Here is a 25,155-nt window from a genome sequence, read left to right on the forward strand (position 1 = left end):
AGGATTGCACTTGAATTAATCAAATTAAAGGTAAAACATGGCAGTCAGCATACTAAAGTTGTTGCTTTAAGTTTGTGTTTGTTGGTTTTTATATCAGTATTTCTGGTTGTTTTTTAATGTGTGTCTTGAAAACAGGAAACAGTAAGCATTCCATAAACACTGGTGGGTAAAATTATAAATAAATAGCTTTGCTGCAAAATACTGTGTGACGCGTACTTTTTATTTTATTTTACCAGAAATATTTCCTATTTAAATTAAGAATCTCTATATCAAGGGAGCTCTGGCCAAGACATACACATAAACATAGAAACTAAAATATGAAGAAAAAAACAAACAAACAAACAAAAAAAAAAAGAATTGAAACGAACAGCAAATTGCATCAAACATGAAATAGCAATTCTCAGTAACAAGATAAGTGCATTCAGTATTGTAATATGTTACAGTAATAAAGTAAAATAAACGTAGGGCCTTCCCCACTTTTAGTCTATTTCTCAAGTGCACCAAAACATGGGGCATTTTCAAATGCATTTTTTTTTTGCTACTTTGCACACGACAAGTAAAGTGCCATCTAGTTTAAATATATTTGACAGAAGGCAGACCTCTCTATCTCCAAGTAAGATGACTTAATTTTGGGGTGAACCGTCCCTTTAAAAACATGACACAGTAAAGAGTTTTAAGTTGTATACTGGTGGGTAAAATTTTCGATGAATACCTTTTAATAAGAGTTTTGCAAAGTACTGTTGATTGTTTAATTTAATATGTAATAATAACAAAAAAACGTCCATCCCTTCATTTTACAGAATATCTTTTGGAATTAAATGTTTTCAATGTAGACGGCAGCAGAGAGGGGTCACCTCACCAACATTTACTTCTGAGTACTCAAAGTGTTTACCTGCACACCAATCAGTGTAACTGCTCCCTCTGCTGGCTGCTCACTCCCTCATCATCTGCAGTGGGTGGGTCCACCAGTGACAGCTGCGCCGTGATTGGCTGCTCCAGGAGGAGGCTGCCATGACACAGTGGATGCTGCACGGAATCAGTTCCACAGCATCAGCAGGCAGTGGACCTCCATCCTCCTCGTTATCCCTCTCTCTTTCTCTTTTTTCTCCTCCTTTGCCTCTCCTCCTCTCACCACCACCCTTGCTCTCTCTTTTCTCTCCCTTCTCCTCCCCCCTTTGGACAGACACGAAGGCCTGCCCGGGCACTCTGCAGCAGAGGACGTACACACACACGCCAGCAGGAATAGCAGCAGCAGCAGCAGCAGCAGCAGGCGGACTGGTAGGTGTGCTGAGGCCTGTCTCCCTCCTGCAGCACAGGCAAGACATCGCGTTCTCCTCTGATCTCCGTCAAGGACTATCTATTTGAGAAGTGTGTGTGTGTGTGTGTGTGTGTGTGTGGCGTGTGAGAGCAGGGATCTGGACTACCACACCCTGGGAGTATTTACTGTCACTGCTGGAGCTACACTGGGTGAATGTTGCAGTAAATGTTTTCTTCCTCTACATCCCGTTTCTGTGCATATAGAAAGATTTGAATTCTCTGTGTTGGCTGCTGGAGTTTGTTATTTTCCTCCCCTCTACAGCTCTGGGATCTGCCTCGGCGTGGACTAGGCCTTGTGCGTCTGAACACATGTGTCTCTGCTAATGAGTGTTTTGAATGTCTAACAAAGGTCACACCATTTGGCATGCTGTGTGCATGTATTGTCAGCCCACCTAACGACAGCCTTCCTCTTTTCTTTCCAACTTCATCCCCAGCCTTTCCATCCATCTCTCCCTGCCTCACATCTTCCACCTCACCACTTTCCTCTTCTCTGTCCTCCTGCATCTTCTTTTCCTCTCAACATTTTTCCTCTTTCTTAGAACACCTCTTTTCTCCTCCCTCTCCACGTTCGTTTTCCATCTCTTCTTCTTCACACCTCTTCTCCTTCCGGCTGGCTGGTTTCCCAGGATGCCTTGTTCCAGGCCGCTTCGCTAGGCCTTAGCAGCATGGGCGCAGCCTGGGTGGGGAGAGAGAGCACGGATTGGACCCTTCCCCTCAGGACGGGCGCGCTGGCGGGTCACCCTCCCTCAGCTTCAGATGGGCGAGGACGCTGAGAGCCCCAAAATCAACCACACCTTCCTGCGAGACTACGTCACTGAAGGTAGAACAGACGGTGTGTCATCGCTGTCTCTGTGGTGTCCGATAACATGCTGGTATGATTGAGTGGTTTCATTTCAGCTACATGGGTGCATTATCCCTGCACTGCTCGATATGAGGAAAGGATGTTGACATTAATTACTCCATGACCTACTGAACGCTCACTGAGAGACACTTCATTATTGGGCCAGATATGATTTTGCCAACAAAGTGTCCTATGACAGATAATTGTTTAAATGTATGGTTTTAAGTTTAAGGAGCTGGTAGTAGAACTACTGTAACATTTGGTGCTTATTTCTTGTCCCATTGAGAATGTGTCCAAAAAAGGCCAGAGCATTATGAGTATCAGCTATTATGGTTTTGCTGAACAAGATACTTTTTTATTGATCCAGTTTTTTTCTTTTATTCCCACATCCCCAAATGTGGACACATTTCATATTCCGCATTTCCTTTCTATTCTACCATGTCTTTAGCTCTCTCACACCCCTGCTTCTTTTATTCTAAAAATGATCCTGCTTAATTACTTCACATTTCTCTGTCGTCCTCCCAGCTGATGTCATCTCTACGGTGGAATTCAACCAGACGGGGGACTTGCTGGCCACAGGGGATAAAGGTGGCCGCGTGGTCATCTTCCAGAGAGAGACTGAGGTCAGTTTAACATGTAAAACTTGAAATAATCACCCAGGATATCCACAAACAATAGGATCTATCTTTGCACATAAATGCCAATTCAAAGCTGTGTTTTTTTCCTTATTTGTCCTGGACAGTCTAAAGGGGAGTCTGAGGAGGTGGGGGAGACGGGGGACTCTGGAGAGTACAATGTCTACAGCACGTTCCAGAGCCACGAGCCGGACTTTGACTACCTGAAGAGTCTGGAGATTGAAGAGAAAATTAACAAGATCAGATGGCTGCCACAACAGAATGCAGCACATTTCCTCCTCTCCACCAATGGTAAGAAACCACAGAGACCAGGAAATAAACCACAGGGCCTTTCCCATTTCCCAGTGTGTACATCCTCAACTCCTTTCCTCATGTCTTAGTCACACCCACAGTTGGTGAGAGCAGAAGAGATGAAGAAGAGACACGAGGAGAGAGGAGTTGAGGGCAACAGGCATTTAACAAAATGACACATCATTGCATCAAAGCTGTCATTTTAATGGATGGTCAATTAAATGTAATGTGGCACACCTCTTTTATACGTTACATACATACAGGTCTCTCTGTTCATATTTCTATTTGAATAATTTGCTTGTTATTTTTGTCAAAATTTTAAATCACGAATCCAAATTTTCAGGCAAAGAGCCAAACTTTTTAAACACAACTGTACATTTCCTCTGTTTATGAATGTACAAACACAAAAGCTGTTAAAATGTGTAATTTAACTTTTAATCATTCTGAAAATGTTATTATATAACCTCCAGTCCCCCTGGCATGTTTGTAGTTCTAGACGAAGTGTTTTAAACTTGATATCCCAGTTAACAGTGCAAATAGCTCAACCTGTGTATAGTTTGTGCTTTGAGATATCAATGGCATGACTGGCTTCATCTTCTATTACCTTGCTGGGATAATATAACATCAAGCCAGTCATTGGAGTCACGTTTATGGGTACAGTAGTGCCACCAACGTTCCGGTGTGAAAACCACAGAATCTAATCTGTGCTCTGATGATATTCCTGTCATGAAACTCAATCGCCTTGAAGTGTCCACCTGAATTGCCTTAGAAACTGGCCATATGAAGAAGAAATCTTTATCAGCTCTCTTCTCCATTGACTGTTGCTTTTATCGTCCGCTTTCTCTCAACTCTATCAACTTCCTGTGATGTGCAAATCTTTCTGCCTGTCACAGATAAGACCATTAAACTGTGGAAGGTGAGTGAGAGAGACAAGAGACCAGAGGGATACAACCTGAAAGATGAGGAGGGACGGCTCAAGGACATCTCTACCATCACCTCTCTGCAGGTGCGCCCACACACACACACACACACACTCACACACACATGATCACCTTTATTTTGGTCCGTCAAACACTGCACGTATCAGGTTAATGTCCCAGTGCCCTCATGTGACCCCCAACTTTCATGTCCTCTAATTCTGCCCTTCTTGTGTTTCTTGTTGTTGCTCTATCGCTCTATTTCATTCCCCTGTACTGTTTCCTATCGACAAAATTCAACCCCCCTGTTATGTTGCAGGTCAAATTGACCCATTTCTAACTTTCTAAAAATCTAAATCTAAAAAAAAAAAAAAATTGAAAAAAATAAAATAAAAATAAATGTCATACTAAAACTATTGTATTGTATATGTAGGTCCTTCCAATGTGCATAAAAAAAGTTTTAACATGCATTTTTTTAATGAAAAAAGAGTGCATTATCCTCATCGAACCATGATCTGTGAGAGGTAAAGAACATAATTGCACTAAATATTGATTGAAATGGTAAGTCATGGAGTTATTAATGAAATATAAACAATGTTTATTGGGATTTTTTAGTTTCTGACACTTTTGGATAATTAAACATCCCCCTGGTCAAATTGAGCCACAGACATGTTATTCCTAAAAAAAGAACATAACAGGGGGGTTAATCAATCCTCTCTATCTCTCTATTTAAGGTGCCGGTGCTGAAACCTACAGATCTGATGGTGGAGGTTCGTCCTAGACGAGTGTTCTCCAACGGACACACCTACCATGTTAACTCCATCTCAGTCAACAGCGACGGGGAGACGTACCTGTCCGCTGATGACCTCCGCATCAATATGTGGCACCTGGGCATCACAGACCGCAGCTTCAGTATCCTTCCTAACGCTGATTTGTTTAATTTATATCATACACAATTTATTTTTAATTCCACTCTGCTCATCAACATCATTCTGTTTTCTATCACTCCAGAAAGCAGCTTGCCATCTGATTTTTTCTTTGTAACGTGATCTTTTACTGGAGGAGGTGACTCATATATCGCAGGGTATGAAATTCCCAGAACTTCACTGAATAAAAATACAAAGAGGGGGCTATTTTTTCCACTGTTATGAAAGTATTGGTGTGTGTCATCACAATCAGTTCTGCTGCAACAATATAAAACTGATTCCAGAAATTGATTTTTACTTAAAAGTCATCCTTTTATAAGGGACAAAAAGCACAAAAAGACTGGCAGAAATTGAGCCTTTCTTTCTACAGATTAAATATCATAACAAGTCAATAATATTTTATTTTCAGGGTTCAGTAGTCATTCCTATTTGTCATTTTCCAAACTTAAAATGAATGCTTAATAAAGTGCTTAAGGGATAATCATATTGATTGCAGTAAAATAACTTTTTGCTAGTGAATCTATGTTTTAAGAATAGTGATAGAAAAAGAGCACACTAAAGCCTATATATATGTTAGAGTGTGCATGAATTAATAGTGCTGATATGCACCACATGCAAGTGTGCGAAGGTGTATATATGCTCTCTGATTCAATTCCTCCTTTTGAAATATACATACAGTTGAAATATACTTTACATTCCTGCTCATATAAATTCATCCGTGATTTATATTTAATGTAAACAGCCTGTGACTATGTTTGGATTTATGTTTCGATTAGAGTGCTGTGTATCCAGTGAGGCTGTAGTGTGTTGGTGGTGATTTCCCATTCAAATGGAAGCTGACCTAGAAAATCAAAGAGGCATCTATGGAAGAAGAGTTTAAATAATTCACTCAGCAGTACACTTTCTACTGAGCCACACAGGACTACCACAAATAGAACAGAGAGAGGAGCAGAGTGTGCATTCATATCGGGGGTTGGTTGGGGAGCATTTTTTGGGGTTGTGATTATAAATTGAGGTGAAAGCATGGAAAACATTCTGCTACTGAAAATTAGACAATAATCTGAAACTGAAAAGCAGCTGAAAAGGTGTATGTGTTGGAATACATCTCTGCCGTAGTGGTTTCTGGGCTTCCTTCCTCTGAGGATGTGCACTGGAATTCTACTCCTTAATACATACTCCTTCTTTAGACACTTTATTTTTACATTACATTTTATTGTATTTTTATATTGTATTGCTTGAAGTATGCTTAGGTTGTTCTTTTGACTTAAATTGTGTTGCCATCATCTCTGTGTGTAATGCTGCTGCTACACTGTAATTTCCCAGCTTGGGATAAATAAAGTATATCTATCTATCTATCTATCTATCTATCTATCTATCTATCTATCTATCTATCTATCTATCTATCTATCTATCTATCTATCTATCTATCTATCTATCTATCATCAGCCTTCCTTCCCTGAAATATATTATAACATGTCATACTGTGTGCATGGTGCTTATTCCTTAACAGACATTTTCCCCAGATATTGTGGACATCAAACCAGCCAACATGGAGGACCTGACGGAGGTGATAACAGCAGCAGAGTTCCACCCGCACCACTGCCACTTGTTTGTGTACAGCAGCAGCAAGGGCACCCTGCGCCTCTGTGACATGAGAGCCTCCGCACTCTGTGACAGACACACAAAATGTAAGCATGTTGTGGACGTAAGAGAGCTTATTTGCACTGATGGAAACATAGAATTGATCACAAGGCTTGTTGGTCTCACCAATGATCTGTGATTATATTTGTGAATATGTGTTGTTGGTCAGTATTTGAGGAACCTGAGGATCCAGGAAGCCGGTCCTTCTTCTCAGAGATCATTTCCTCTGTGTCTGACGTCAAGTTCAGCCACAGTGGACGTTACCTGCTGACCAGAGATTACCTCACCGCCAAGGTGTGGGACCTGAACATGGACAAGGGCCCCGTGGAGACGTACCAGGTAAGGCAGCACATCTGTTCCCTTAATGCAGCTTGTGTTTGTTGTGTTGTTGATGAATATGACAACATGGCAGAATATGCATACATACAGGCTGTCATAGATGTTGTGCTGTGCATGTGGTTGATCCACTGGACACTGGACTTATAGCAAAAATCATGTTGACAATTATTTTTGTCAAGATTTAAATCACAATTATTAAACATGATTACTCATCAACTTTGGAAACATCATGCATTTATTAAAAAAAAAAAAGTACTTTAAATTTAACTGAAATAGAAAAAAAAGAAAAATACATTTTTAAAAATTGATACATAAATGACATGAATAAATATATATTTAAATAAGTAGTTTGAATAAAAAATAAAAAATGCATACTATGTTGTAATGTTAGTACACTTCCACAATCTACTGAAAAACCTACTCAATATACAATACGATACAAAAATTACACCAAAATAAAATTAAAAGATGAAATGTGAAATTAAAATGCAACATATACTCAGTATTTTAAGAAAATTATATTGAACATGTTTGAGTCAGTAACACATCAAAACATGGCAAAAGTCCACCACTGTAAAAAAAAAAAAAGGGAAAAAAAGTGTGTGCTGGATTTATAACATGCGACAAAATGAGAGCATCGTTGTGAAACAAAATGCAGCACAGTCAGTAATCGCTTTATCTCAATTATCTTGTTTTCATAATCGGTGGAAGTCAGGATAATAACAGTAATTTCATTCCACTGGACCACCATGTATAATTCTGAACCAAACCCATAAACTAAGATTGTCTGACTGTCTGGTTGATCCCCAGGTCCATGAATATCTGAGGAGTAAGCTGTGTTCCCTCTATGAAAACGACTGCATCTTTGACAAGTTTGAGTGTGTCTGGAACAGCTCAGACAGGTAAGTGGTAGAGATAAGTGGGAGAAAAGGAAAGACAAAGTGCAGTATATTTAAGTCCATTTGAAAGCAAAAGAGGGGGAGTGTGTGTGCGTTTCTTCTCGCAGTGATCCCCTAAATGCTCTGCCCCTGCCATTATCCGACATTTAAATCAATCCCAAAGACAAGCTCTGCAGACGTCTAATCAATCCCCGTGCCTTCAATTTTGTTTTCTTCCTTTCTGCTTCCTCACCCTTCATTGAACTGGCTTTTCTTCTCTGCGCTGCACTCACTTGCCCTTCTCAACATGTCATCTCATTATGCCAATCTCTCCTCTCCTCAGCGTGATCATGACAGGGGCGTACAACAGCTTCTTCCGGATGTTCGACAGGGAGACGGGGCGAGGCGTAACCCTGGAGGCTTGGCGAGAAAGCAGCAAGCCTCGGGCCGTGCTGCGGACCCGGCGTGTGTACAGCGGCGGCAAGCGGCGCCGTGGAGATGTGGGCGTCGATAGCCTGGACTTTACCAAGAAAATCCTGCACATGGCTTGGCACCCATCTGAGAATATCATTGCCATAGCAGCCACAAACAACCTGTACATCTTTCAGGATCGTGTCAACCCTGAGGCACAGGTACAGTGACAGGCGGGTGGAGGGACAGTGGCAAAGACACACAAAAGACTTGGATGTCTTAGAGAGGGCATGGGGAGTGGACAGCCTTTATGAGACTGCATCTGTTTGTGTGATAAAAGATCGGATTAATGATAAAATCACAAGACTGTTAATTTATTTGATCTCTAAGGAAGTTGTATAATCATTTTTGTTCAACACTGAGACAACCTGACGTCTCCAGTACCCATCAGGACATGTTTTTGGTCACTAGTCCCACTTTTTGAAGATGTATGTGCAACTGCTCCACCCTAGGGGCAGTGAAAGAGGTGCGGGGACACCTCTCCATCTGTAATGACTCAGTGCTGTTGACCACACTATGTTGCACTCCTCACTGATGTGCTCTGGTACCTTTTGACACAAAATAGAAGATAAGTGATGGGTAGCGTCAGACTACAATGCATAAATATCTTAAGACGAGTTCCCAATGACTTTGCCAGACAGCGCATCTAATTCTAAGCATTTTTTCACTATTGTGGAACATCAGGAGTGGTGTTATTGTACAGCTCTTCACAACGACATCCTTTTTGTTCTGTCTACTGGGCAACAACAGCAGCTGAATCTCTCCTTTAGAGCAGTGCTCTTGGAGACTTACACGTAATCTTTGTCCTAATTCACTTTGCAATAATAGCACTAAGAAAAAAAAACACGGTGCAGCAGTATTCCTGCTTCAAAACATGAGCTCTTCTTCTACAGGTATACACTCTTTTTACTGTTGGCTGTAAATATTCTGCGTTCTTTTTTTAAGGCGATGCCAGTTTTGGTTCTAGAGAGCGTAAAGATTAAAGTCTAGTACACTGCAGATGAACCTTGGATTTGATGTATAGAAAGACTGCAGAATCGCACTATTTGTAGCAGTACATACACTGGTATTGCTGTATGTGGAGAGGGAGGGGTGAGTTGTGCACAAACCCACACTTACAGTTTTGTTGTGTATATTAGGTTTGTATTGGGTTTTAATTCATGTAAAGTCTACCTTGTCTAAAGTCTACATACCTACGAGTAGAGCCCGACCGATATGGGATTTTTGAGACTGATGCAGAGACTGATGTTAAATGAACCGATTACCATTATGATGGCTGATACAATCATTTTTTGAACTAGAATAAAAAAAGACCTTTTTTTTATGTTGATTGTGCACCAATTTTCTCAAAACACAAAACTTGATTAAATAATATTTAACATTGTTATACATCATTAAACATTATACAAACAATCTGTTACATTGTCAGCCAATCCTATAAATGATAACTGATAAAATAAAGAATAAATAGGAATAAAATAGATAGCTAAATAAACATAATTTATTATTATTAGTGTCAGTCAATTGATGACTATTAGAAAAAATAATACAAAAATTGAGAGAAAACACAATTTCTTAATCATACCAAGGAATTTTTTTGCTATATTTGTTGTAAACATTTGTTTTATAATGGTACAAATCGGACAGCATTTACACCGATACCTATAATCCTGTGATAGGCCGATACTGGCTATTAATATCTGTCAACCTATATATTGGTCAGCTCTACTCACGAGGTAATACTGAAAATGAGAGCAACAATGGGTTAATGTCTATCTCTTTCACATATGCTAAATTGAGGCAGATTGGTGATTACATATAATATGGACAAAAGTTTAATTTGTGCTAAGTGTTATGCTAATTTAAAATGAGTCGTGTTCATTTTATAATGCATAAGCACACTCTGAAGAAGTATCTTACAATCAAGGAAAAGATGGAATCTAAGCACATAAACGAGACCCCTGATTGAGCTAATCAACATTTTGATGAGTTTGTTTGTGTCCAGTGTATTTGAACGTCAAAGGTTATCATCAGTGCAATAGCTCATTATGTACATTGCTGAACTGTCTTTAACATTCAAACAATAATGTCATGTGAATTTATCATGTCACAGGTTCGTAATGTCATTATACCGTATACCTCACAGTGCCACATGCTACTCTGGAGTAAAAAGCCTAGGATGTACAGCAGTAAGGGGATGAATTCTGTGACTTGGTCAAGATTTGATTGTTTACAGTGAAGTGCTTTGTTTTCAAGTGACCTTGGCCCTGATGGGATAGTTGTAAGTGGTCTGGATGTGTACTGTAGCAGGTGGAGCAACAGAAACAGTGCAGAGATGGAGGTTGCACAAAAAATTTGTGCTCTGTCTGTTTGATCAACAACAGTTTCGCTGTGTAAACCTAAAACCCCAAGAAAAGAAGACAATTGTTAATATATATGTTCCACTTGTCGGCTCTCTCCTCACTTTTCACCTCTGTTGGTTAAAAAAAAAATCAATGTTCACAGACATTTGTGTTACAGCCTGTCGGCTAGCTTCTTTGTTTTGGTCTTCACTGTCTGCCAGTGTTGTTGAATGCAGACACGACCTTGCACTGATTGGTTAAACGAACTGTACAACACGACAAAATCCACAATAACGACCGACGAGAAAATGGTTTACATAGTGACAGGCCATTATTTAAGTTCCAGGGCTCAGTCCTCCAGTTGTAATCGCATCATAACCACCGACACATGCAACCAGTGAGAGGATTTGTGTTCAGGAGCACAGCAGCAGCAGCATGTTGCCATTACTCAATGCTACTAGCGTGTATATCTATCATACCTTAAAAAAAAACAAATCTAACAATACAAATAACATAACTCAAATGAGGTGAATGAAAGGAATGTGCATTAATAAAATAATCTGAAATCTGACAAAAGAAATGTGTTGGATTCTTTTTATGTCTGAGTGTCTCAATGTAACGAAACACCATTTTCCCCCTCATCACTGAAATAGTTTTAGACTATTAATCAGAATAAAAGCATCCAAAATGGGGTTTTGTTTGAAAGACAGGCACTTTAATAGTCATTTCACGCTCCCATAAACTGCATCATGAAATAAAGAAGGCACTCAAATTCACAGTGTACAAACATCAGTGATTGTCATTCACAGGTAATTAGAGGTTACAGTTTAATAATCTTATGGCTTTTTATTTACTGCAAGTGTTATTTGCTGAACATCTAATCAGGGCTTCTAATGCAAAATGTGAAAACCATGTATCTGATTGAAAAACAGTCCATTTTAAGCTTTGCCCTAGCTTTTTTTCAATGGAAGCACTACAGGCAAGTGAGAGGAGAAAAAAGTTGATTTTTCAAAATTATTTAATTAATTATTTTTTTCCCCTGTCAGGATTATTTTTGTTGTGTTTGTTGTTGTAATATTCATTTTGACCACAAGAGGCATGTTCTTAATAGGACCAACATATATTTTTTCCCAGGTGAGTTTTTATTTCTCCATGCACGGCACATACCTTCTGTTTAGAATAAACATGAATGCTTTTAGTCATATTTAGAACATGGGGTAGAGGTGCACTTTAGCCTCTTGTCACCAAAATAAGTATTAAAAACACTTCTAAAAATGATCCTAACAAAAAAAGACAAAAAAACAAACAAAACCCTGCCAAAACGTTTAAAAAAAACAAAAAAAAAATGTTTTAACAGATCCGGAATCTAGAAAGAGTATCCTGGCAAAACCTGGAGAGAAACAATTTAGGTCTGACTTGGAACTGGATCACCAGAATTTTTTCCCCAATTTGCTTCTCAGGCTTCTGTATTTTTCAGATAATCAGGTTTTAATAATTGCTTTGTAAGTTATTTATCAGCTTAAGAAGTAAAAAAAAAGCTAAGCTAAAGTTAAATTAGCATGAATTTTGCCTTAATAAATGTGACTAAAGTATCACAACATTGGGGCAATGTAAAGGGATTCTAGCAAAGCAAATCATTTCAAATAATCACACTACTGGCACTCTATTATATGGAATGAACACTGTTCAATGTTTTTTTGGCAAGTCTCCAGCCAGAGACACCATCAAAAATAAACCCTGGGAATAAATACGCTCATTTGGTTTGGATTATATGTTTGTTTCCAGGAAGAAGTGGTGTCTATATAAAAAGATTATATTTATAAGTCATCCCTTCTTACTTAAGTTGCTGAATCATTGGCCATGACATCTCTGCTGTGGCATTTTGTTGTGAGTGTGAAATAAAATCACTGAAACTGACACTACATACTTACAGCTGAATACTTTGACAGGTTTGTGTGCTAACCATAAACAGCCCTCTTAAAACAAGAAAAAAATGCCTAAATACTTGTATATTGGCTTTCCAACTGCTATTTCATGTGCATTATGGCCCAAGGCACAGTGAAATCAGATTATTTATTAAAAATAAGATTAAGACCAGAACATTTTAAGACCACAAAGCAAGACTTTTTTTGCAAACTCACCAGAAGTATTTTCTGTCACACAATTTCTAAATAAATAGGTAGATTTGCATTCACACACTAAAAAGGTTCACACATACTTTACATGCAAACATGTAAGACATTCCTTGATACAAAAGAAGCAGCACCATTGCTCTATCAAAGATAAAAATCACTCTGATAAAATTTTACTATTAGCAAATGCACAGTCTCACATTCAGAAGTGGTCAAAACCCGACATCAGCTTCCCTGCAAATAATACAGTACCATCTATATTATTTTTATTCTTGGCTTACCAGGATTTGAAAACTCAGTGATGTCACTGATCATTCAAGTGATTGTGAGTCTCAAGCCAAAGTTTAGTATCTGACCATTCTTAAACTTCTTTAGAGGCACATAATAAAATAGTAAAATATTTGTAAACTCATGCACTAACAGAAAGTACTTCAAATATAAAATTATTTTCAAGATGCTATCACCTTGTTAAAATTTCAGTAAATAAACATAAACTGTAGATCACTGCTAGATCAAATTGTAAACAATACCATAAGTTACATACAGAGGACCTGAGAGGCAAGTGACAATAAATACTGGTTATCCATTTACTAAGTCTGATTTTCGCTGTTTACACTCCTGTGTTAATGATTTTTTTTTTTACATTAGTGAAACGTTTTCCACCTCTTGAAAAATAGCTGTGAAAACACTTTAAAAAATTTTGGCGGGTAAAAAAATAATTCTTTTATCAGGATCCCCTGCCAATTATTATTTTTTTGTGTAAAAATGAACCTTGCAAAAAACCATCATGGCAAAACAGTTTTTCACCTGTCTCACAGATAAAAAAAAAAAAAAAAAAAGAACTTACAAAGATTATGCTGTCAAAACCTTTTTTTCCCCGCCTGTCATAAACACTTGCCTCTCAGGTCTGCCGTAGCAACATGATCACATGCCAGGGAAAAGACAGCATGGTTTCCTGAAGAGATTCACGTGAGTCCTGATTACTTCAGCTTCACTGTTACGCTGTCTTTTTTTTCTCTCAGGTGGTGATTTTTGCTGACAGGAAGGGCGAGAAGAAGAAATCAAATGCAAACTTCAGAGCTCTCATAGTGGTGCGTCTCCAGTCTCTCTCTATCTTCACCTGCCTGCCTCCAGTCAGCTGTGACGAAATACAATCCAGACAGTGGATCGCTTTCAACTCGAAGGCCGGAGCTCTGGCTCCTAAGCGGCCGTCCAGCTTGGTGCTGAACTCCACCATATCACCCGGATTTAGGTTCAGCAGCACTTGCCTGAACTCATGGCTGGCCATTAGGATTATATCCCTGGCTGGGTCCTCTGCTTCCAGACTTCCATCCCGGAACATTCCTACGGTCACCTCGAAGCGGTGGCTGTCAAATCGCTTGATATGGCAGGTCTGTTTGGCCAGAGCCTTGATCTGACACAGCTCTTCCTCTTCTTGCATTCGGAGCAGTATGGGCAGTGTAACGGTAGCTGAAGCAGAATCGGCTGCAAAATTGGCAGCTGTTATATTTGTGACTGTTGCATTCTTTGGCTCACATTTGGGATACCTCTCTCCATACAGGCAACGCAGCCAGTCTCCCATAAACACGGGCAACATGTTGATAACCGACTGTGCCCCGTTCTCTGTCTCTGCCACACGGACGTGCTTGAAACGTCCAGCCCAGGTGACTCTGTGTCCATGCAGGTGGCTGCAGAAGAGCTGCGTCTGGGCCACACCTCTGCTTTCCCAGGCTGGGGGCCCACACACCTGGCTATACTGTCTCCAAGTTAGGGTGGAGTTGTACACCTTCTGTCCCTCCGCATGATACAGATAGATAGAAAAGAGCAGGATCACCATTGAGATACAGAGTAAGATGAGTTTGACTGGGCCGCGGTGGGTCACGGATCGGAAGACATCCAGAATAGACATGCTGAACCGTGTCCACAGCCGCAGGGTGACGGGGATTGCACAAACTACCAGGGTCACAATCACCTTTGTCAGTTCCAGCTCGAGGAACCACTTGAAGACCTGAATGAAGAGCATGGCAGCGAGGCCAAAAGCCAGAACAGGCAGGGCAAACAGGAAGAGGAAGTAGGCCACACAGGTGCGCATTAGACCCACAGCAGAGGAGCTCTGGAGGAGAACCACCGAGAACTCACACCACATGAAGCATACGAGGTACGGAACCAGGAAGCAGTAAGTCCCTCTGAAACCACGCATCCTGGCCATGCTGAAGGTGAGAACAGACAGAAAGAAGAAAGAAAAGAAATTAATATATATTAAAATGTATATTAAATGTCACTGTATCAACAGTCGGTCAGCTTTTGGCTAACATTTTATCAAAATTTTAAATTTACTACAAATATAAATGAACATGTTATGTTTCCAATTAATTAAGTGGTGTGAAACTAGAGTCTAACTTTTTATCTTTCAAACCGTATATCATTTTAACCTTGTACATTAGCCTTGGGTTTTCCAAGACTTGGCAAAACGACGATAATGCCGGTGAGTTAGCCGTGCGCTATCTTGGTCACTAATGGGCCACCTCCACCTTGCTATAAAACAATGGGAGCTGCAGTTTTTTTCGAGGGAAATGGGATGTTTCTGGGTAAGCCAAATAAATATCACCATTATCAAACATAGTTATCAACAAACTCAGGACCGTATTTCTACAATAAAATACAGTACATTGAAAATAGAGACACACTTTTTAAGGCTTAAAGATCGTCGCCAGAGTGTCGCCCAATCGCTGCTTTCTCTAATCAACATTGTAATTAGACATGTAAATCTCCTTGTACATAAATTAAATTTCACACAGATTTTTAAATGTGAATAAATCAATTCTACCTACACTTGTGGTAGTGGTTGTATTCAAAATGCCAGCGAAACACCAGGGATGTTCCCAGATAGGGCCAAAAGTACCAAACGGAGGCTGACTAGTGAAATAAATACTATAACTTTATGTTGAACATACTCCTCCAGAAACATTTTAAAGCACGTAAAAACACTTTGCTTTTCTTAATATTTTGTTTAACATGGTTTTCCTACATAAAAAGTAAAAAGAAGAAAAAAAAATCTGATAAGGGTCTGGAAGCACATCTATTGTTTCTCCCTCACTGAGATCATTGGATCTGGCCTCTAACCCTGTGAGAAAACATTAGAGTGATTCTGCTGTACATGTTTAAGCCTCCAGGCTCATGCCTTTTGTGCACCACAAATGGCAGAGTAGCGGATTTTTGGAAAGCTAACAAACATCTATCCCTTCAGTACACCTCTCTGGGGACAAACTTCGCTCAGATACAAGTCAGTATAAACAAGGTCAGATATTTTAGGGGAGGTAAACATAAGAAAAAACACATTCCTGTTTGGAGAGGGGCTTTTCAACAATGCAGTGTCAGAAGGGGTGTTCATCAAACACATGCAATAGCCCAAATGCTCCTGCTCACCTGAAGAACAAATAGAACAGATAAATATACAGCAGGCAGGGGAGACTGAGCTTCAGCACCACTGACTCCCCCAGTGGCAGTGTGGCGAAGGTGCGCCCCAGGCAACGAATCACTGTCATGTTCTCTGGCAGGAACTGGGTCAGGCAGCACAGAGATGATGCAACCTGGAAAAAAGTACATACATAAACTAGGTTATTTTGCTAAACTTTTTTAGTTTAGTAGTTAAAGTTCTAATTGAAGTGTGTCAGATTAAAAAGCATCAAAACGACCACATGTCTGTGTGTTTTAACTCCTGCAGATCATTTATCACAAGATTATTACCTAATGGGCTGCAAACTGTGATTCTGATTAATTTATCACATTTGTTATGCGAGTGTCATTCACCCACTGACCTCTATGACCATTGCTCGGCTAGCATATGTGGCAGCCGTGGGGCTGAGACTCTTGTAGCTGACAGCAGTGAAGAAGATGGCCACAGTGGAGAGCTCAGAACAGGGGATCCAGCCCTTGTCAGCTACAGGGAAAGAGAAAATGACGAAGAAAACCGACACGATAAAATAGAGGTACGGTTCTAGGTTGTTCCAGCCAAAGTTGGTCTCTGCCTGCTCCACATCCAGGCCGGGCTCGAAACGTATCAGCAGAGATGTCAGAGCTCGGAAATTCTCCCAAGCCTGTGTAAAAAAAGTGAAAGAAAAATGTAAAGTCAAGGAAAGAAAGAAAAAAAAGGCAGTGATGACAGTTAGAAAACATTTTTGAATGACATTTTGAACATCCTTAAATCGTGACCATCATTCAGTCATGGAAAAAGTATTCAGATCCCTTACTTAAGTAAAAGTACTAAGACCACACTGTTACATGAGTACTAGTAAAAGTCCTGAAGTCCTGTTTTTTTAATCTAATCTTTCTCTCTAATCAAATCTTTTCTTTATTTAATCTACCTGAAAAGTTAATAAAGCTGGCAGCTAAAGTGGAGAAAAAAGTTCACATGCCTCAAAATTGTACTTAAGCACAGTGATTAATTAAATGGACTTACCACCATTACTGCCAATTTTGTTAAATATCTGTAATTACTTTTAGGTCACAAGATCAGTGTCCACTGGTGTACGTATCCACTGCATTTCATGTAGTTCAAACATGTCAGATTTGCTCTATGACATTAAGAATAATAACTTGATTATATGAGTTTTTTACAGGCATATTTTGTGAAAAGAGGGAAAGACAAATGGAAAACCTCAACATCCACATCAGTAAAGTGACAAACAAACAAAACATCAACATCTTGATAAAACAGAGACACATGTAACAACACAGCTTTTGCTTTATCTACAACTCCAGTTACCTTGCTGCTCTGAAAAACACGCAGTGTGCAGATGATCATGGAGACGAAGGAGAGGTAGAAGACAAGCAAGGGGATGACAAAAGCAAACAAGTCAACTGTCAGGTTGCTGATGATGAAGAAGAAAATAAGAGCGTTGACGTGTTGCGTGGGGATGACTGTGCTCAGCCACTGGACACCGGCCCGCGATGCCCAGTCCACCAGGTGCTCTTTCATCTCAATAATGCCGCGCAGCGGGTACTGCAGCATCTGGATTGAAGAGAGAATGGAGAAATTAACATGCAAAACCAGGAAAAAGAACTGAATAATTCAACAAGAGTAAAAATCGTCCACAAAAAAGACATTAAACAGATATATGATCACCATTAAGCGGGATTTCATGTCCATGGCTTTTTGTATGGCCCCATTCTCTCTTGTGTCCAGCATCATCCCACTTCGACCAAAACTCCAAGATTTATATAATTTCTTCTTGCATGTCGATGGGACCAGCTCATCCTTGTGCTTAAAAACACACACAAATTAATTACATCTATGTCCTTATGATGGCAGATTATTTCTATTTTTTGCTGATTGTGTCTTTTACCTCCCTACTGCTGTAGTGAGACGTAGGGCTCTCAGTCTTGGCTGTGACCGGGCTGGCAGTTTGGGGTGCAGAGGGGACAATACCTTGTGCATACTTCTTAGTCATCTCAACAAAGTCATCCAGGTCCACCATCTGTGCAGCTGAAATGACACAAAAAAAGCAGTTAAGGAAGAGTAAACATGACATTCTCTGTTTCTCTCTCTGTCTGCATACTTACACTCATTGCTGACCATGTTCTCCAACACTTTCTGGGTCTGGCATGAGGTCGGGGCAGGAATCCGGCCTGCAGTGCCACCTATTGGTGAGAAGTGACCACAACATCAGTGTCAACAAAACATTTTCCCTGGAGGCCTGCATGTAATGTGATATTCTTCACCATGACAGCTGCAAATACTTCAATGACAAAGGGGAATATAGGATATATTTAGCAATGGCAGCTATCATTTTAACATTGTTGTGGGCATTCTGTAGTACATGAGGCTTGATACTGTGTTGATGGTGTCTTTGTCCACATGTGTGTGTGCATCCTACCTGGGACTGCATTGACTTGGCTGACATTTTCCAGCATCTCAGCCACGGGCAACTTATTCTTCCTATCTGGGTTGAGTTTCCAATACATCATCATGGCTGCTTTACGCACTGCCAGCTCAAACCTGCTCTCTGTCGATAACTTCCGCATGTCGTCCTCATTCTCTGGGGTGATTCCTAATAGAGGATGACAGACAATAAACCGTAAATTATCTATATAAACACATAGACAAACACAGTTTGTTGTATTCTCTAAATATTGACCTTTTTTCTGGATCCAACAGCGCTGCAGTGATTTTGCTGCACCTTTTCTTCCCTGTTTAGCTGCTTTGATCAGCCAACTTACAGCCACACGATTATTTAGCTCAGTGTCCTCCTCTTCAGCAAGAAGCAAGTAGTGCTGACCCAGCTGGAACACAGAGGAGAGGAGATGAATTCAGCTTCAGTGTGGACTTGGTCTAACTAAGTACAATCGGAAAGTGGGTCTCATGCAGGAAGAGATACACAAACAACCTTCTTATTATTGTTTGCATTTATGAGTTGCTCTTATTTTGTTAGTACCTAATGATTTCTTGGGTTCACCATTCTTTTTTCATTTGCTCTTCTCTAAGGTAGGAGAACATTTAACAAGTGGTCAAGAGCACTTACCAAGATAATAAAAAAACATTGCTTGTCCAACACAAGAAAACATTTTTAAATGAAAAAGATGTACAGTCTTTTTTTTGGAGTGGCATCTCTCCAGTTCTTGGGTCTGTGCCAGAGTATTTGCACACAGCACAACATCTTCCCCATATGGTGTTTAGGTGGCTTTACATGTACTAATTAACAAGTATGATCAAGTGAGCTTCATCATCCAGCACACCTGGGTAAGAGCAGATTTGGATGGTTAATAGTGTTTGGTGCATCTGGAGTTGACTTCTCTTATTTTTTCTCATAATCCTCAAGGCACACTGGTTTCATAGCGACTATTTCTTTGGTAGCAACTATTTCTTACTACCTCTTTTAAACCACATGGATGACAGATGACTACAGAACCCATAATTCCATGTTCATGTGGCCATCAGTGTGTCTGTCATGGCTAACAACCAGGGATAGCAGAGGCCCCAGAGACGTATCAAGTGACTGTTTTCTAATCTTAACTGTCATTTCATAACTTTCTTCTCTCAGTTATCATGAAATGTGTCTGTTTATCCAGGGGGAGATGTGTCTTCATAGAGGAGCATGATTTCTTTCTGTGTCAATGCTAGAAACAACAAGCAAATAATCTCATAAAAATGTTTCATTAGCATTCTAAATCATCGGCCTTGTCAACCTACTATCATGCAGCAGCACTTATTCTCTGTGTATGACTGCAGGTATAAAACCTGTTCATGTGTATCTTGTCTATAACGGTAAATGAGACAATTTTAGACTGTCTGATCCATTTCTCACTGCATGTACATCCAACCACTGTCCTGATGTGGTCACATGTTTTGACATGTTTACTTCACCACACATGTTCATATATCCTGTGGTTATTTAGGTGATTGGTATTTTCAACTACATGATATATAGCATGGGAAAGTTAAACCCACTCGAGAAGACACTTAGGAATTTACCCTTTCATAGCTGGTGGGTCTTAAATGCAAAGTCGTGGCTCATCTTCCACCCCTAGCCCCCCTTTTATTCTGCCAGCACCTCTTTTTTAAAAATTTGCACTAACTGGTAGAGAACAGGGAGTAAAGAGAGTCTGAATATTTCATTACTATTAGTACAAATTTGGTGCAGTGCTGCAATACACTGTAATCGTGTTGAAAATGATTTGTATGTGTGACAGTATTTTGGTGTATCATATTGAAAGCCTGGGCTCATCTTCCAAGGGGCCAAAAATAGACATGCTCACAACCAGACTGAGTGAACCAGCAGGACTGAAAACAATGCCAAGTGCCGGTCTCTGTGCATGTGCTTTAACTCACCCGGGTCTGGGCTCTGGCATCACCAGCAATGGCCTTCTCTTCCATCTGCTCCACTGACAAATCTTCCTCCGGTTCTTCATCTGGAGGAGGAAAGATGAGATCTCGATCAATCCAAAACAACTCTCTGAATCAATGGATTACATAAAACCCTCGTCTCCAAACTTATGTTGTATAATTTAATTGAAAGAGCAGCGTGGCAACGTGATTTTCACACATACTGTTTTCACAGCCAGTAGAGAACAAATTCTACTTGACATATATCTTGTAATACGAGCATAACAAGAAGTCAAAGGTGGAGTAGATGTGAGAGTCTGTGCATCTGTCTGTCTATGGAGATATCCTGTGACAAGACCCCCCGAGCTCCATCAACACCATGCCCAGATACTATGTCACACCCTTACTGATCAATTGCATCGAGTTTCATAACTGTTAGTGTCTCCCCAGTGTCCTTTAAGCAAAGGAGTTCAGCTTCTTTGCCTGTAGCCCTATTTCAAATGTCACAGGCTCTAAAGCACGGCAAAATCTCTTACTGGTGCAAAAAGTATGTTGGCTTCACTTACAGCAGCTCTGAAATATAATGACAGTTTCAAATAAACCTATGGGTATCTTAAGTAATTATTAATGTAAATTACTGGTTCATATATTGCTGAGAAGAAGTTGTTACGTAACATCAGAGCGTAAACAAGATTTAGACTCAGATTTAAAAAGAGGCTAGCCGTGCTAACGCCACTGTGAGACTGTCTTCAGGCACCGCATTGCTTCGAGATAAATGCTGATGTCGGCATGCTAATGTGCTCCCAAATACATTGCTAACATGCTGCTTTGCAGGAAGGCTATGAAGTGTACCATGTTGACCAGCTTAGTTTAGCGTGTTGACATGCTAACATTTGCAAATTAGCATTGAAAATAAAGTTAGGCTGAGACTGATGGGAATGTTTTTAGTCATAAACCTAAGTACTTGATAAAAAACCTTTTAGACATATTAGTGATTAATGAAAAGTTATGTGATCAGAAGGAACACCAAAGCTTTAACAATTCACCCTTTTCATAAGTCCCGCCCCTCATAGGCAGTCTGGCCAATCATCGTTGTGCTCTGATCAGGGTCCAACCACTATCTGGCTGTGACCCTATAATAACTTTATTGCAAACGGTTCAGATTTTCGTCATTTTCAGGCTGGTGCTGGCTGGATTTTAAGCTCATCATGGTTGAAACGTTATCCCTGGGCACATGCAATAGTGACACTCGGAGAGGTTGGAAGGAGATCAGATGGGAGCAAAAATCTGTGGAGCTAACATTAGCAGAATACAGCACATCTTTAACTAGCATGCTATGCTAGCAACAAAAGGTAAACTGAATGTATACAAGTGCTGCTTCTGTTTTTTTATGTTTTTAACAACAACTAAAAGACAGACAAAAAAAATAAAATATGTTTTATTTAACTGAATATAGCAGCTATGTTGCACTCACCAAATACACCAGACTCCATTGACAAAAACAGTATTTTTACTGTATCATAGAAGATATTTAATTTATAGTCGAAAAACAAACTAAAAGTCACAAGGGGGCCAATTAAGAGTTGATTTTGACCAAACCAGAGTTGGTGAATCTCAGAGCAGTAGAAAGACAGTTTTGTGTGTTTTATTTTCTTTCTGCCAACTTTGAATTAAGTATGTTTTATAGCGAGGTAAAATGTATTTTTCTGTCAATGGAGTCTGGTGTATTTGGCGAGCGCAATATAGATGCTGTTGAAACAATAAGGATTTTACTCTTTAACAAAACGGACCTTTATCTCGGGACCCTTTATCTAATGTTATCAGACACTTATAATCACAATCAGAGCCTATCAGTGGCTAGTACACACCAAAATATGTAATATAGAAAATACTGGAGCTATCCGTTTTCATTGTTTTCAGTCTCAATCGTAATATGGAAAGCATGAATTTCTGTACAACATTTCATAGCAATATCAGTTTGGACCAAACTGGAGACCAGCCAAGCATCAGGCTGACGTTGCCATCTCACAGAGCCATGCTGCTAGCATGACTAAAAAGGTTCGCCAAGGTATGTGTTACATGCATGGCAAAGGGGAAGACAAGTCGCTGCAAAACTATTTGTCTACATGTTCACTACTCTTAACCTGTCAGTCGTGCAGTAAAGAGGAGATAATGTACATGCAAAAGCCTTGTTTTTTTTAGTTTTTTTTACACATAAACCAGTCACTGAGCAGAACCAGTGGTCTAAAAGGTAGGGATTCAAATATTGAATGACACCTTTTGCGCAGAGATGCAGTGCAAGGTGCTTCACAAAATAGGATTAAAATGAGTTTGCTAAAGTAGTTCTGCATTCTGGCAAAGAGAGATGTTTATCTACGGGCTGGGTTACCCTGCTACACATGGAAAGACATTCCAAAGCATTGCAGGAGGCTTATCGCCACAACACACCAATTTGTCTGTGATCTGCTACTTCAGCTCTCTGGGATATTATAACTCACAATGTGTCACTCAATTAAAATAAATGGTATTCTTACCTTCTGCTTCATCATTGGCTTCTTCCTCAGCTTTCCTAAGTCTTTCCTGCATTATCACCCGCTTGGCCATGGAGGCAAAGGTGCGTTTGGGGGTGGTGGAAGAAGTGACAGGAGCCCCAGTGGAAGCATTCATGGAGGGAGAAGAAGGGAAATCTGTCGGTGCATCACAGGCCATGCTAGCTGATGTAAAGGAGGCAGATGTGAGCTTGGAAAAGGGTGAAACTTTGGTGGTTGGAGGGATAGGGCAGTTAGGAGAAGTAACAAGTGGTGTTTTACTTGGAGGAGGAGAGGAGGGTTTTGTGGGAGCAGGTGTAGAGGGCCCAGCAGGAGGTAAAGACTTTGACTCTTCTACAAAAGGAGAAGAAGAGATGCTGTGAACGGATGTTTGAGATAATTTTCTGGGTTTTGCAGTGGTTTCTGTTGATGGAGATTTGGCAGGGTGAGAGGGTGCAGCTGAGGGGTTATTGGAGACTAGTGAAGGAGGAGTTTGTACAGGAGAGGGGAGAGAGGGTCCATCCACGACAGGGCATGACCCCTGGCTGTTGACACCAGTTGGGGGTGATGTAGTATTTTCCTCCATATTTCCTGGAATTAAAAAAAGTAATGTATCATGTAGCTAATAACAACCATATACTGCAGCAAATATAATCAAGGTAATTTCTGATAGTGAGTCATAAGTGAAGACACAGCTGGGGTGTTGACTCTGTGACCTCGAAGACCCTACAAATCTGGATATTTTCCACCTAAATTATGACACCTTCCCTTCTAAAGGGAAAGAGTTAACAGGGATACAGACATCTGTGAAATCCTGTACTGCTTAATGAGGGCAAACACTGTAAGAGAATAAATAAATAGGATAATACTCAACAGAATATCTGTTGCAAGTATACATGCACTTAAACTAAACAAAGTGGCAAATAAAGCAGTATATTGACCTGATATATAAATGTGAAAGGAAAACATAAAGACTGTTACACTAAAGCTTTCACACGTATCACATGCAGACACAAAACGTGCTAGTGTCCAGGAACTTCATGTTCAAGTATATTTTCAACTCGAGTCAAGACAACACTGACTACACAAAAGAAAGAAACCTTACTTTGTTATTAAATGAGATTTCTTCAGGATAAAAAGTAATTTGTCCTCCTGAATTTAAAAGTTATGTCTGTAGTCCATGCTGAGCTCCAACACAGCTCCGCGAAACCAGAGAAGCTCACTGCCCGTGGCCGAACTCTCATGTGTCTTGTCTATAACAACACCACAACTTTACAGCCGGCCCTCTTGAAATAGACTCGCTCCTGATAGGGAGAAGTAAACGCCAGTCAAACAGGCAAACGCATCTGATTGGCTATCAGCACGTTCTCACTTCATAAACGTGTGAGGGGCGTTTTACCAATTTCTATCATCTCTTCAAACATTTTTCAACTAATTAAACAATGTTTCCTTTTGTAGCTTAAAAAAAAAAGCTTAAAAAATACTGCGCGGTTGATGTAAAAAAAAATGGTTGCATGTGTCGTTATTTCTATTAAACACTCGCTGTAGCCTATGTAAGTAGATTATGGGGTTCCAGGTCAAAAGCTATAGTATGTGGGCCCACACTTACTCAAGTCTGACTCCCTCACATATGTCACCAGTCCACAACAACAGTGACCAATCTGATGGAGATTAAAAAGGCAGATATCTAATAATAAGGTTCCACTTTATAACAAGGGTAAACTGGATAACTCTCACTTTTTAAACGTTATCATAAGTCACCGTGAAGCTGTTTTTATCGTGCAACAACGTGCACATCTTACCACCATCTTGATATTTAAGTGGAAACAGATACTTTTTATTAAATGTATTGGTCTGAAATGATATTTTTCTATTAGATGTCATTTAGTTTTATAATTTAGCATCAATAAATCACATTAACATAATTGTGATTTACTCATTTATTAACAGATAACAATAGAATAAGTGACATCCTGCATACATTCAATAATTTTGAGTCACCTAGAAGCTATGTATTATTTAAGCATTGTCATTTTATTACATTAACCCTAACCCTAGTAATAGTAATCATCATC

General features: G+C 39.8%; 2 protein-coding genes across 2 annotated transcripts; one reads left to right on the forward strand and one right to left on the reverse strand.

The window, feature by feature from the left end:
- Positions 1-1,155: 1,155 nt before the first annotated feature.
- Positions 1,156-9,580, forward strand: ppp2r2ca (protein phosphatase 2, regulatory subunit B, gamma a). Its single transcript, XM_059338432.1, has 10 exons — positions 1,156-1,278; positions 1,752-2,137; positions 2,684-2,781; positions 2,901-3,084; positions 3,978-4,090; positions 4,736-4,913; positions 6,451-6,615; positions 6,738-6,907; positions 7,718-7,809; positions 8,129-9,580. The coding sequence occupies exons 2-10, from the start codon at positions 2,074-2,076 to the stop codon at positions 8,424-8,426; spliced, it is 1,362 nt and encodes a 453-aa protein (XP_059194415.1). The 5' UTR covers positions 1,156-1,278; positions 1,752-2,073; the 3' UTR covers positions 8,427-9,580.
- Positions 9,581-13,569: 3,989 nt separating this feature from the next.
- On the reverse strand, positions 13,570-24,311 carry wfs1a (Wolfram syndrome 1a (wolframin)). The gene is made up of 12 exons (XM_059338460.1): positions 24,186-24,311; positions 23,087-23,671; positions 20,559-20,638; positions 18,868-19,012; positions 18,607-18,780; positions 18,293-18,370; positions 18,076-18,215; positions 17,856-17,993; positions 17,496-17,741; positions 16,549-16,827; positions 16,157-16,320; positions 13,570-14,940 (listed from the first exon to the last, which is right to left on the reverse strand). Exons 2-12 carry the CDS (start codon positions 23,664-23,666, stop codon positions 13,749-13,751), a joined length of 3,216 nt encoding a protein of 1,071 aa, XP_059194443.1. The 5' UTR covers positions 23,667-23,671; positions 24,186-24,311; the 3' UTR covers positions 13,570-13,748.
- Between the last annotated feature and the right edge of the window lie 844 nt (positions 24,312-25,155).

This window comes from Centropristis striata, chromosome 1 (assembly GCF_030273125.1).
Source record: "Centropristis striata isolate RG_2023a ecotype Rhode Island chromosome 1, C.striata_1.0, whole genome shotgun sequence".
Lineage (NCBI taxonomy): Eukaryota > Metazoa > Chordata > Actinopteri > Perciformes > Serranidae > Centropristis > Centropristis striata.